Source organism: Mycteria americana, chromosome 11 (assembly GCF_035582795.1).
Source record: "Mycteria americana isolate JAX WOST 10 ecotype Jacksonville Zoo and Gardens chromosome 11, USCA_MyAme_1.0, whole genome shotgun sequence".
Lineage (NCBI taxonomy): Eukaryota > Metazoa > Chordata > Aves > Ciconiiformes > Ciconiidae > Mycteria > Mycteria americana.
In genome coordinates this window covers 5,469,954-5,485,287 of record NC_134375.1, presented here as the reverse complement: position 1 = coordinate 5,485,287, position 15,334 = coordinate 5,469,954, and the positions used below count along the sequence as shown (strand labels likewise).

The 15,334-nt window shown below is 35.2% G+C and overlaps 1 protein-coding gene across 1 annotated transcript in view; it reads right to left on the bottom strand.

Moving 5' to 3' along the window:
- Positions 1-15,334, bottom strand: part of CENPP (centromere protein P) — a 153,795-nt gene that overhangs the window by 135,323 nt on the left and 3,138 nt on the right. The window contains exons 3-6 of the mRNA XM_075513965.1: positions 14,984-15,141; positions 14,534-14,622; positions 10,542-10,630; positions 3,254-3,350 (exon numbers count right to left, since the gene is read on the bottom strand). Of these exons, the coding sequence (XP_075370080.1) occupies positions 3,254-3,350; positions 10,542-10,630; positions 14,534-14,622; positions 14,984-15,141 (433 nt within the window). The remainder of the gene's footprint in view (positions 1-3,253; positions 3,351-10,541; positions 10,631-14,533; positions 14,623-14,983; positions 15,142-15,334) is intronic.

Genomic DNA, 15,334 nt, shown 5'->3' with positions numbered 1-15,334 from the left:
GGTGTAATAACATTACATAAGCAGCAGCCTCTGATCTTATTCTCATCACAAATCATTATTACTAAATAAAGCTCTTTCCAGTATTAATAGGATCAGTAAATACCACCAAAAATCTTCCTGTGGAAACAATTATATGTGTATACACAAATATATGCACATTTATGTAATATATACACACATGTAAACATTCTAAGACCTAACTACTACCACTTTATTAGTTTTGCATTAAAATGTTGTATATATTTTCAAAAAAGTACTAAATATCAACAGTAACACTAATTAATGCTCTTAATATTTTGTGAGCAAACTGAAGTAGACAACTGGTACCTTCTGAATGCCTCATGCAGGCAATAAATTATCTGATATGTTTTAATTTACTTTCCCCATTCATGGCAAGTTAACTCATCAAAACATTAAGTGAGAAGGGCTTCAGTATGCAGGATTTTTTGCCTTCTATTTGTGTGACCAGTACTAATATCAAGCTGAATGTACACCATTCTATTTTTTTCCTATCACTCATTTCTGTTCTGTATTTCCAATAAAACTTGAATTTTTTTTCTTGTTTATCAATATCAGCTTCAACAATCTGCTCTTCCAGCAATGCCAACATGCTTCAGTTGTTCAGCCTCATAGCAGACTAAGGGTGCATCCAGATCAGAAAATTATTTACAGATGTAAATCCTTTTTGCAAACATAATATTTATTGTGGCAATACAGCAAGACCTTCCATACAAGTAATGCCATACAAAAGACTTGTGTGACACTTCACCCACCCCTTCAAAAATCTATTTAAAGCACCACCTTGTAGATTTTTTGGGTAGAACAGAGGAGCAGCAGCAGGTAGTAACAGTATGCTCAACTCTCGATTGTGCGTGTGTGTGAAGCATGCAAGTTGTAGACTAACCTGTTTCAGTAAAAAAACATAACTGCTAAAGCACAATGTCAGGGAGTATATAATGCAGAGCACAAAATGTTTACAACTGAACATCGCTCTACTGACACCAGCCTAAACCCTTTCTAGGAAGGCCGGCTTACCATCAAATCAATGTATATTTTAAATTGCTTTTTTGCTTAATCCGAGTTACCCATCCCACCATTACTCGTTAACTGGGAAAACTCTCACTACAAAACTGCCATTTTTGACGGTCAACTTTTTAGAAATACAGTGCTGTCCAACTTTGCTTGAAACTTGCAATTGTCGTTCATCTCAAATGTTCATTATTATTTGAAGTGTTCAATCACTTCCACATTATTCCTTTCTTCTCAAGTTCCAAAACTAACAGAAAAGAAAAAATAATCTACCTTTCCTGTTTTTACACTACACTGAGAGAACTATTAGAAGCACTGCCTATTGCTACTTAATAGCCTGGGTAAGTTTCTTCTAAACAACAAAACAGAAAAGCTATAAACCCAGAACCCCACCCCAAATAGTCTTCTCTACAATACTGTGCACAGTTACCTGCCTATGTACTTGAAGCCTAGTAAGCAGGTAGGAAAAAAAAAAAAAATACAACAAAGATTACAGACTCATTTTTTAATGTTGTCCAAGCGTGAATACTAACAGGATAAGACTCTTCACTTGTTTTTATGCAAATGTTAAAAGCATACTTCTAGTTGCTTTCACACAAATTACTACAGAATATTAAGTTACAAATAACCAGATTGCTAAGGAGAATGTGCATGTGAATGATCAGATTTGATCTTTGAACCCTTTATTAATTCTCTCACCTCAGAAAGTTGTCGATTTCTAGATGAAATCATTACTAATGCTAGCAGAAATAAGAAGGCCTAAAAAACTCTTCCTAAGTCCATAGTCAATCATATTTGATAAATATTTCCCACATTGGTTTGTGTTTCTCAAGAGCATCTTTGTTGTGGAAAGAAAAAAAGTTTAGAAAGAATATTTGTAACTTTGACAAACTTGTAATATACGTCTTCAGTGAATTTATCTTCACACATCTTTAGCAATGAATATATCCCTTCATTGTTTACACTCAACACCCGAACAAATACTTTTTAAAACTGCTTTAAATACACAAGACAATTTAAAAATCATCTCCAGAGCTATCTCCTTTCTATTTTTTCATTTTTGTACTGAATTTTAAAATGGGAAATATTTACAACAGTTTACTGAATCGCTGTCCCAGAAACCACAGCGACTGCTGTCACGAGGCTGTTATAAGGATCAGAAAGCATCAAGTGAAGCTGGAAAAAACAATCCAAAAAACCCGTGCCACAAAGCCATAAAGCCCTTCGTGCTCTACCTTCTCTACAGAGGGATTAAAGCAAAGTCCTTATACAACAACAAGCAGGATTAGACAACGACAGTTTATTACTCAGCTGAGGACAGGATTTTTTTTTTTTTTTAACATTATCAGAAATTAGTACTTTTTTTCTTTAATCTGGTTGATTAATTGATAATAGAAATTGATTAATCTAGCATAGAACTCAGAAAGGCCTAAAAGATTCAAAAATAGGAAACAAAGCAGTTCCCACTTCATATTGCAGCTGAAAAGCAAAGATGGTGCTGAGTTTAATGACACTAAAAGCTTGAGCTAAATAAAACTGAACTAAAAAACCACACACAATTAAGCAGCTAAACAGCCTCCTCTAACATTAACCATCATATAAGATATTCTGTGTCTGCAAGACTGCAGTATTTTTACTCCAAGCAATAGTTGTTTATCTTAAAACCAGTACAAAAACAAAGCAAACAAGCCAAATAATGGTAATTTAAAACTAAGTTCAAATACTATGTTCCAGTTAAGAGTGAGGAACAGTTTATTTCCCATTCAAGTAAAACATTTCAGAACTGGAAGTGCAGTCGCCCAAACGCACACTACCACATTTTCAAGAGAGACAGATCCAGTCCTTCAGAACTAACATTTAAATGCCAAAGACTACAAATGTTATTTTCTTTTAATTTCTTCTTTTGCCTTTTTTCTGTTCAAAAAGAAATGTAATACCAATGAAAAAGTGTCTTACTGCCCCACAGAAAGGCACAGATATTCTTATTTTCCCCCACATATGAGGAACACAGCAATAGCATGGTAAAAATCAAGACAAATACCAAGCAAGGGCATTGGCCCTTGAACACAAAACCTTTAGCTAATATTCTCTTCTCCACAACATCCAAAATTAAGATTCCCATACTCCACTGAAGAGTGCTAATTTCACCTCTATGGCTCTGTCTTAAGGAAGTACTTAAAGAACTAAATATAGTACTGATATATAAAGGCTTGAAAGACATTACCTTGAAATGTAGAAAGGTGCGTCTACGATGTTCATACCACTCAGCATAAGATGAAAGGCTTCTGAAAAATGTTAAAAGATTTCCGTGTTCTTCAGTGCTACGAAAGAAAAATATATTGTTTAGCCTAAACAGCACTAGTCAGATGTACCAATTCCATAGCCTACAATTTTCACTTTTTCCTTAAAGAATTTGTGATTAGTATTGTTCAAATTTGAAGCCAGAAATCACAAAAAAAAAATTATCATGACAGGAAAAAAAAGCTGTAGTGTAGATATTGGAAAAAAAAATAATTGAAGAATTCATTTATAAACCAGTGTTTTCAACTCCTCAGGAAGGTAAGCAGCAATAAAGTTAGTCTTACATGTAAAATGTGGTAACTTGACAAAGCAGTTGCCTGTAAAATCTTAGTTTGACTTTATGCTGGTCCATTTAATACTCTTGTTTTCTAAATAAATTCCAAGATGTTGCATAGTAAAACTTTAACCTACAAAACCGGTAAGATTTACCAAGTTGCATCACTAAGCTTTGAATATTCCCGAGATCTTTGTCTTATTCAACTAAATCTTTGCATGCCACGTTATCTGCCTCTGCCCACATGACATCCAGCTTTTCAAGATTAACCTTGAAACCCCAGTAAGCAAGAAGGCCTGTTCATGAGATCATATGTGGCATCTAAAACAAAACTTTTGATATACAGGTAAATCTTGATTTATCTGCTATTATGGAAGATGGTGATATTCTCAAGAATTCGGGAGTAGGACAGGGTGGTGGAGAGAGATGCCGATAAATCTGTAACTGAGAAGTGGAGTACAGAGATCTTAGTGCCAAGCCCATTGTAAACAGAAATTAATAAGCCTGGATGAAGCCGAGCCGATTCTTGCAGAACACCCCTCAGTATTTCTGCAGTTCTGGGCTCCCTCATGATTTAGCAGTTCAGCTACACATGGATACATTATGGCTTCATTCATACAAATGATCCTACACTTGTACTAATAAATTGTCTTGGAACCTGATGTCCTGCAAAGAGAAGCGCAGAGACACCTTTGCTGGACTTGCACTTAGCCAGTACGGATTTGGTAGAGCTTACAGCCTATATCATGAGACTAACACAGCGGTGCTATTCTGGCAAGGAAATCATTCACTTGCAATGTTATTGCAAATACTATTTTTTCATCCATAGTGCCTCTGAAAACAGAAAGGTCAGCAGTAGTCATTTTACTTTCTGGCATTTCTGAGGAATTTTCAATACAAGAGACAAAGTATACGAGAAATAAAGAAAAGTTCCTATAGTTTTTGGCTTTGCCAGTTTCAGAGTAATTGAATAGCATCAAGTGAAATGTTTACGTACAATGATTCCATGCTTAGTATAATAAGATTTTTCCATTTCCACTGACAATAGTTAACAAACAGAGGCAGCAATACACAGTGCCAGCTAAACCCAAGAGATTACAATTACAGGACTTTGGTGCTAAAGTCAAGTTAAAAATGCAAGCAACACATAGAAGAAATACAAACAGATTTTGCACTTCGAACATAAGGAAATTTATTTCCTACATGTACTTGTTTCACACACGTGAAAGTTAAATAATTTAGGCTTCAATATAATTTCAAAATTAACTATTCACAGTATCTAAAGAATCAACAGAAGCTTCCACTCCCAAAGAAACAACAAACATTTTGAAAAATAGATATGAAATTACTGCTGAAGCAATTTCCAAAGGAGTTCCAAACACTGCATAAAGCACAGAATCAAGGAAAGCTACATGGCTGACTAATTATCCATTCTTGCAGATGAGGAAAAATACACAGTTTTGAAGATAAAAGCTGCTCTTCATATGCAGAGATGATTAGTCCTATTGAATAGGATAGCAAAAACATCAAACTGACACTGATAGATAACACACCGCACTAGCTTGGACTGAGAGATATCACTGTTATTTTTAGTCAGTCTACAAGGTAGTAATGATTTTGCATGTAAGAGAATGCATCAAACACTGGGGCTGATACGTTCCCTTATGTCACGAAATTTGATTTACAAAAGAAATTTGCTAGCAAAAAGAAGTTATATGCTTTTCTACTTCAGTAACTAGCACTAAAGTTACTTACTTTCATTATACATTTACCATTTTGTCCTCCTAGCAAAAGTGTGTTATTTTGTATGTCAACTATGACGTATACAAGTGAAACATTTTTAGTAGAAGTACACCGTTACATTCACTCTGAGACAGCCCAAGAAGGCAGACAACAATGGAAGAAAGGAAACCAAGGTACTAGAAATCAGTAACGTGCAAAAATCTGCCTTAGAACAATTAGGATTAGAACCATTTGAATGAAGAGATCTATTCACTTAAGATATGTGCCATCACAGTTAGAGGGTTTGTAGAAATCAGGAACTGAACAGACATTACCCTCTTTATTGTTAATAATGCAGTGACGGCAACCATTAAAGCATTTATACAGCTTCTCAGCTCTAATCAAGAGAGGAAATAGACAGTCCATCCACTGTTATGAGGGATAATTGTATTGAAGACAGATTAGAGAAAATAGGTGGGGAGCTGGGTTGAGGGGAGAAGAGCTTGTCTTGGAGGGGTTTCTTTTTAAGAAAAACAAAACAGAAAAAAATATTTATCCTTCAAATTTCTAGTAATGTAAGGATCAGGATAGAGAAAGGAAAGGAGACAATATAAGATGACAGAAACTGCCAAATAGCCAACCATCCACCCAGTGTTGTCAGGGGGAGGGAGGAAAAACACTCAAAGAACGTGCAGTTTTTACTAAAGAGATGTGGAGAGAATGCAAAGAATGCAAAATTCCACAAAAACTAAGTGTCAAAATACCTGAAGCAACATGATTCTTTAGTCATAAGGGTGAACAGCTTCATGTCATTGTTGATATGAAGCCACAGTCAAAGGAAACAGACTATTAGCCATTGTCAAAACATACCTGGCAAGCACTGCTTTGAAAAGACAAAGATTTATTTCAATTACTAATACAGGATTTTACAAGTTTACAAAACCTGACCAAAGAAGATACCTCACTTACACTTGGGAATATTTCAGAAAGTTACAGAGGATCTAAATTCTACAGGTAAATTTTACTTTAAACATCCTTTCTGTTTGAGATTAGCTATTCTTTTTGGATTTTCGGAACAGCTGAGAGCAGAAACTTGAGGCCATTAACAGAACGGTTGCAACAGTGTATTAGCAAGTCACTTCAGCCATTCAAGGGAGAACTGTGCCTCAAATCCAGCTCTATTTAATATACAGGAACAGCAGCCCTTAACATGTTACACAAACATAAACTGGGAAAAAAAATACATTAAGTTCATTCAGATATTGAAAATGTAAAAGAAAAGCCGAACAAGTTTTATCCTAGCCTGGAAAGAACAGCATCATTAAAGGAAGTTACCACAGTAGTCACAGCTGCCAACAGAATCAGGCTAAGATGAAAAAAATGCTGGCAGCACACGCAAAATTGAGTCCCTGGAAGGACGTATGCATATACTGATTTACAATAGCTGACGAGCTCTGTGTTCTGGACAGCTTTTTTTTTTTAACCACAACTCGTAATTGTACATATAAAAATCTACTGCTGAAACCAGGACAACATACTATAGTAAAAATCGAGACTTAGTAATGACTGCCCACATCTCACTGTCTAGTGAACATGATTCTACACATACTACAATATGCTTTGTAAATCTACATACATGGAAGAGAGCAACACAAAATTTTGTTACAAAACTACATACTTAAAATTCTTTTTTAAAAACTTGGCAATTTTGAAGAGTGTCCACTTTTATGCAATTTAAAAGACTATCACAAACCTTGTGACCTTCTTTTAGCATTATGTCTTTAGTTTGTTTATATTTCTTTTTTCCTCTCAGATTCACCTCTAGGCAATAAAGCAGATGAAAATTTTCAAGGCTAGATCACCAAGCAGAGAGAGAGTGAGTTTTGGCTAACAAGTTCAAAGAACCAGTTTCAAATGTAAAAGTTAGTTGACAAATTATACCCAAGTATATACTTCTCTCATGTAGAGATCTAGTGCTGGCTAAATCTAAGATAGAAAACTAGATTTAGTGTTTAGAAAGGGGGAGAATCGATGTTGGCAAGAACAAACATATGTAATATACATGCTTTTTTGTATTGGCAAGGGAGAAAGAGACTGCGTAAGAGCACCATTTCAGTTAACTGTCTCATAGCACTTAAACTACCCATAAACAATAATTCCTAATTAGCCTAAGTTAGCCTAATTCCTAATGCTGAAGCCAACTACAACAAACACTAAAATACCAAGAAAGCTTGGTATAAAATAACAAGGTACTAAGAGAGCGCATGTTAAAATTTAAGCCCCTTTTTTGGGGAAAGAATTTAGCATTACAAAATGTCACCAGATTAAAAAAAACACATACAAAAAAACCAACACTAGGAGCAGAAAATACCCATCTCCAAAGCTGACATCCGTGTAACAAAGGTGTCATCCAAAACCAGCAAAAAGCATATTCAGGCAGAGAGTAACTATGTATCAGGTTAAAATCACATACCCTTCATCCAAACACCATTTCACTTTTACAAAATAACATCAACAAAACACAAAAGTATATAAGACACTTAACTATTGTAAAAGTATTTAATGCTCCTTTAATACACTCCTTTAGTTATTTTAAGAGAGGAAATCTATTTTAACTCACTGCAGTATGCAAAACTTCTTGCATTAGCATATAAAACCAAAGAATGACACTTACAGCTGTGGGAAGAATTCATACTTCCCCTCACTTCCAAAATACCTAGCCTGTGCAGTGTTTAATATAATGCAAACATTTCATAAATCCTTCACTCTGACTTATAAATTCTAACTAGCTAGTAAAAAGTAGAAGCAGTTTTCAAACTGTCTAAAAACTCCTCCTATTTGATTAAGTAATCTATGCAATAGTTAACTAACCCAACAATTAATGGGATATCAAGAAAAAAAAAATAAAAAAAAGACTGGCAACAAGATTTTTCATAGATATTCTGGTCCTCAACACTAATAAAGTATAACATAAGCAATAACTGGTGCAAAGGGCACTCAAGTAAAATCCAAAAAGAATATTTAGAAGACTAAATATTGTGATTCCATTTGCATACATATTTTATTGTCACAATGTGTTTAAGGAATGGTACACATCTTTTAAAAATAGGTATTACATATTGCAGCAGTACCTGGTTGAAAATAAACTGCTGAATTTTCTTCTTTTAAAAACATGTTGCTCAAGTGTTCTAGCATTCCTCTGTTTTCTTCCAAAGCAGGATGGCTTGGGAATTACAACTGAATGCCAAGTTTTAACTCTGGTGCTATTAAAGACCCTTTTCTGTCATGCATTATGAAAAATGAAGCCAAAAAAATTAGAAGGCTGAGGAGGAAAAAAATCCAGGCCAGCAGAGAAAACAGAAGAGAGCTAGATAATGGATTTGGCAAGACTGGGCCAAGGAGGCAAAAGAAGGAAACAGAAACTGGTAGGGAGGCTGAAAAGAATGAACAATACAGAGGGAGACCAGATTTAGCTGGTCAAGAAGAGAGAAAGGGAGGGAAAAGCTAGGAATCAAGATTCTAAGAGCAGCTAGTGGACTGACGAATAAAGGGCTAGTTGGGAAAAGCCTGAAACTGGACATGAAAAGAGGGGATTAGGACTCAGAGTAAGAAACAAGAACTAGCTTAACAAGGGGATTGAGAAAACAAGCCATAAGGGGAGATCACATAATCAGATTAAATCAATCTAACAGTGGGTTGCTGTCAAAACAGACATTGTCAACACCAGTGCCACTCTGGCTGCATATTTACTGCCTTAGATCAGCAACAAACACTATGACATTGCAGGACAAGTCCAATAGAAAAAATGGAATTTGAAGGGGTTGGCGGGGGCAAGGTTGGGTCCCCCCCTACCCACCACAAATTACTTTTTTAATTAAATGACTATGTTGAACCTATTTGCCATGTGGCTTCAAGAGTATATACACTGACACAAGGACAACATATAGTACATGCAAATAGAGGCTAAGGAGAATGAGCTGCTTGCTTTATTGACAGCAAAGTCTTAATTCATCTTATATCATTCATGAAAACTTTTGTTTACTTATGAATACTGGCGTAATGTGGAAAAGGACCAGGGCGGTGAAGAGACAGGGACAAGACAGCAGTGCTCAAGCCAGGATGAAATAAAGTCTGCCACTACTTCAACACATTCCTTTCCAGTATGACTATTAAGTTCCAAGACACTTCTGCTGTCAGAAAATACTCATGAAAAAAACAGGAGTAGATTTGCTCTTCTAAATCCTGCTTCTTGAGAGCAGTCAACTGCTGTTCTCAGTTATACCACCAGCTTTAGTAGATTTGTATGGAAATTCCAAAGCCTCTAAACGAAAAATTCAGCTCTCAGTACAGACTAATGAAGCCTGAGGTAACTCAATAGCCCTTTCTTTTCACCCATCCATTTGCCTTCCCTCTCCAAGACTAAAAAATAATATAAAACAAAATAAATCACTTGAAGAACAGGATTAAGTCAACTACCCCATAATAACTAATAAATAATAGATTTGTTCTCAGAATAGTTTGCTAGCAGATTTCACAGTGGAATACCACAGACAAATAATTTGATCATTATTCATCCTGTGTACCACAAGAAGTTGACATCCTCCAGAAAATAATCAAAAAGTAGCATTCAGCCATATGCTTAAGTTTTAGTATGTACATTTTCTTAAGCCATTGCACAAATACACTATTCCAGGTTTTTAAACTATGTTCTATTGTTTTTAAAATATCAGTGAAAGAAATCCTGATGCAAAGAAGAGAAACGGAATGGTGAGCAGAGAATTAGAAACAGGCAAGTCCTGGAGAAGAGTTATGGATGTACACTTTAGCCATTACTCACCCACACTGCACATCTGCAACTCACATACACATCTGAGTAACAGTTAACGTGTTGATTACACAAATTAAAATGCAATAGCTGAGATTACCTTGTTACATCTTTCTCTGAACCAAACAAGTTCAAACAGCTAAAACATATTATAATCCAAAACTGTTTCCCCTTTAACATGAATTCATAATGGTCCTTTCAGGCCTTAAAAATTATATGCATTTCATCTTCTCTCCAGAAGGACACAGACAAGGGATGGGAAGTGTTTAGGTTGGGCTAACAGCACATTACCAAAGAAAGAAACTGACTGCCAGCAATTTACATGAAAACTCAGTCTTGCATTTAGTATCAGATATCCCATACAACAACCTTCCTTAAACTCCACCTTACCTTGACACAAACTTGCTCACATCTGAGTCTTCTCCAGATTCCATTATAATGCTGAGATCACTAATAACAGCAGACACACTCTCTTTGTTCTAGATTGGAGAAGTAACAACACAATGTTTTAGAAATTTCTCTAGCAAGGAGAAAAAAAAAGTATTTATTTGTATATAAAATAGACAAAAATATATGCAAGTGCTGCTAAGTACTGTAATCCTTAAAATAGCATTTTTTAAAAACTACAGTCTATATGCGTGGACATTTTCTTTCATTTCAACAGTATCAGTATTACCCATACAACAAGGCTTTTGGAATAATACATGAACTAGTCAGCATAGAGAATATATATGTATAAAGGAAGACTTATAAATAAGAGGTTCATCTACTTCCTTTCATGTCACTTCTTTAGGATTCTCATTTTCCAACACAACCTCTAGCTGCCACATATACCAGAAAACTCAAATATAAAGGTTTCATCTGTAAATCATAATAATGCTACCTTAAGTTAAAAAAAAAATTCCTGTTAGTTTTCCTTTTATTTTTTTATTTTACAGGCTATAGTTTTGCCTCAAATTCTTGTCTCTTTTTATAATAATAACTGTTACTCAGGGATATGTGCAGGATAATAAATATAAAATGTTTCCAAATTAAAATATCTAACCACCTATAAAAAGAGAAAAGAAGTTCATATAGTAGAAATGAATCTGCAAAAGAATTTAATTCTTTTTTCTATGCATTCTTGAACACACCAGAGTACTAGGTTAGATAACAGTGAATGAAAAAGCTTAACATCATGGCTTGAAGACCATAGTGAATGCTTCGCTTTATACTGGAGACTTAGTATTTTATTTTTCTTATATCCAGTCACTACAAGCAAATGGGAATGGCAACACAGAGGAAACTAAACAGGCAAGCTGGAGTCAAATGCAAACACATCACAGCAATCCCTAGTACTGGTTGGACAGAAGTACTGCTAACACTGCCATCAGTAAAGATGGAAAAAGCAAACCAAGACACTACAAAGTTTAGTGGATTGAGTAAGTAACATCAGGAAAAATAATTTTAAATTTAGAGCAAGTGTGCAACACATGCACGGAGTTGTAGAGAAGCTGCTAGTAGTTGCAAGCTAACATGCTACCTTCTAAAGAAACTTGTTTGCCAATAAGTGGGTTACTAACATATGCCAAGATGCCATCTTGGGGTCAAATAAAACGATTTTAAAGGAAAGCTCTTGAGAAGAAAGCAACTCCTATTTGAATGATTGCTTTCTCAAGTGGTTTAGATTTGTTTTGGCAGATTTTCAAGCTAATTGTACATGTCCTCTCCTAATACCTAAGGACAGTAAGAGACAAAAATAAATCAATTTGCATTAACCTGTTTCCTTCATCCACATTCTGACCTTTGTAAGCATCCACCTCTATGCACAACAGTGAACAGATGGGAGCTTCTTTGCTTGCACTCAAAGCTGGCAAAACACTGGTCAGCCCGGGAATAAACACTACACACTAGTCTGATGCTGTGCCAAAACTAAAGGACCAGCTAAGATGCAGAATATGTCGGGCAGCGAGTGCCCCATACTACAGTAATTTAGACATAATCTCAGCCATAGTCAGAGTGCACTCAGATCTGCCTACCCTTCTTTGTACAACTGTATCCTAGAATACAGCTTTTAACATGAATGACATTTAACAATTTGTTTAAGATCAAATTAGAGATACAAGAACAATTTGTTACTGTGTATTAACAGGTTTGATTTAAGGTACTATGGAGCTGAGTTAACTGTATTGTAATTTAACCTCTAGATTAAAAGCTAGAGTTAAGAGTGTGAGAAAAATTACTCTTTATCTTCTGCTGCATACCAATGTATTTGTTACCCACTAAGCATTTCCCCAAAACGGCTGTTGTCTTATTTCTCAAGATGGGTGAAACTAGTTGCAACTTTACACTATCTTGCCCATGCTGATCTCAGTACAGGTTATTTTGAATACAACCGTTAATGCCATATCTTAGAAAACATGCTTCTCCATTTTTATACGCAAGAAGCTGGAGGCATAAAAAAGTTAAAGCTAAGCTTCCAGGTCTTAGTCTGGCCTGAAGTCACAACTTTCCTGAGAGCTATGGAGGCAGAATCCTGCATCCACAGAGGACCTACTGACTTCACCGCAGGATGACCTGCACAGTATACAAAGTCTGTGGCAATTCCAAGATAACATGCCACTACTTTTACACCACAGAAACAGCCAGCTAGAACCAGGCAAAATGTCTGAATGGAATTGTTAACAATCTAGTCACGAGATATGCTTTTTTACATTAACATTTAAGTAAATGCAAAACCTTTAATAACATTCAAGTCCATATACAATCACAAAAACTGAGTAAAGGAACAGAAACGAGTCTGTGTTTGAAACAGTAGGTGTACTTCTTGACTTGGGTATGTAACACCAAAAATAAAAAAAACAAAACCTGTATATTATGGCACAATTAAAAACTGTACTCTCCATTGGTGTCTGCTTAACTAATTTACCATTTTCCACAACATGTCCACAACCCATACCATACAAATGCATAAAATATTGGCAATTCAAAGTTTATTAACTTAAGGTAAATTGATACATCATCTGCACTGCATATTAAACTGTAAGTTACAGGTGCCATGTACTTTTATTTAAAAAAATTCATGAAAATAACTCAAAACTATATTTTTTCAACTGAAGTGGGTTTTTTTAAATATATACACTTAGTATTCTATATATCACTTCCTCTAGTGTACTACATCAGCGCTGATGTAGGACAAGTTTTAGACATTACATAGACAAGTGCTGCCATCTAATGGTGTAATAGATTTAAGCGATGCAAAAATATAGCTAGTTAATACAGCCATAAATAAACTTGACATCCAGTTACTCGTCTGAGCTCCATTGACACCAAGAGATGTCATTCTGCAGGAGCATACAGGTGAGGAAAAAAAACATTAATCCATAAAAGTCGCATGGTTGATGCAGGCTATTTCCATGCCCAAAGCTAAATGCAGTGTTATGCAAGCAAATGGTAAAATGGTATTACTAGGACCACAAGTTTCAAGTCATGCATGGACTTAGGACGTTGCAGAATAACCTAATTCAGCTGAACTCCTGCAGTTTCAAATTATGCAATTCACATGCAACTATCTAAATACTCATTTCCCAAACTCATAATATGGCTTTTCTTAAGATTAGGAAGGACATCTTTACACAGCAAGGCATTTTTTAATACTATCAGGTCTAATCACATTCAGTTTAAAAAATACTGTTACAGCTGAGCTGAAAAATCAAGTTTTCCTGAGAGGAAAATTTCCTGATGTCAAAAATATTATTACAAATGGGGGTACATTATTACAAATGGGGGTACATTATTACAAATGGGGGTACATTATTACAAATGGGGGTACATTATTACAAATGGGGGTAGTAGCTGTTTTCCACTGCATATCATTTTGAATTCTGTGCTAAGAATAGATTCTTATGAAAGAGCTTCCTTGCAAAAAATCTGTAATCATTAGTGTAACTTCTGTGCAGTCCCATGATGTAACGGCTAGTCACACTAGCCAAGCAAATAGAAATCTAATCAAAGAAAAAAAAAATTGTTCAAGTTTGTAGTGTTCTAGCTTCTCCTCAGTTTCCTCAAGAGAGGTAAGGTTTGGAATTTTCCAGTCTCCAGAACAAGGTATCTGACTACAGGAGAACATGACAAGAATTTCATGACTGAATGTTGAACCTGACCTTCAGAACTATTTTGCTTGGATGCGCATGGAATTCAAAAGTTGATTCCAGTTGTTATAGAGTGAACACAACCCACTGAGGCTTAGACTAAGGAGACTCAGGCAATCAAAATGACAAAATACCAGTTGAAGGTTTCAGCTGGAAAAGGAAGCATTGACATTTGGCCATTTGAGGTTTTATTTGTTTGCTTGGTTGTTGGGGTTTTTTTGTTTGTTTTTTAAATGATATATCAATCCTTACCCGCATTTCAAGAAGCTGGAATTCCAATTGAAAAGACAGGGAGTGGCAATTCCCTGATAATCTGTGCTTCCGCACTGTTCTGTTTCTAGCTGTTATAAAATAAAGATAACAAAATACTTGATTATAATTCTATTCAACAATTATTGCATTTCTTCCATTAGTCATATTTAAAGTACCAACTGATACCATCCATCATATAAATAAAGAAATCAAGTTAAACACGTTAAAAAAACCAAACCAACTAACTTCACAGTCATCCTTCACTTTCCCACTATGCAAAGTACTATATTTACTCAGAAACTATTTTGTCAGTAAAGAAAATTCTATTGTATTTCAAAATAGTTGTCTTTCTGCTAACATTGAAAGTAAATTACAACATGCATTTGCAAATGCAATGAACTGAAACAGTACGCTCAGTATAGCGCCAGTAAAGGGCACAAAAATGCTTACTTTTTTCCACTGTTTTCTTGGAATGACTTGTGAACTGAATACCAGTAAATTTCATTAAAAATGAGAGATCTGTTTCTAGACTTTCAAGTTGAGCTTTCAGATCTGACGGAGATTCACATCCCTTAGATTCACCCTGAAATTCTCTTTGGAATGATTTTCTAGAATTGAAAAAGAAAAAAAAATAAAATCAAAAGGGCAAAAGACCCAGACATAAGAACATGTTTTGCCACATCAGTACAGCAATACCATTAAATAAAAGGCATTTGTAATGTGATCTGATGCTTTTCAGACCACGATCAGTTTTCAATGAGTCAAATTTCAATTGGATCATATTACTAAGGACAGTAAACT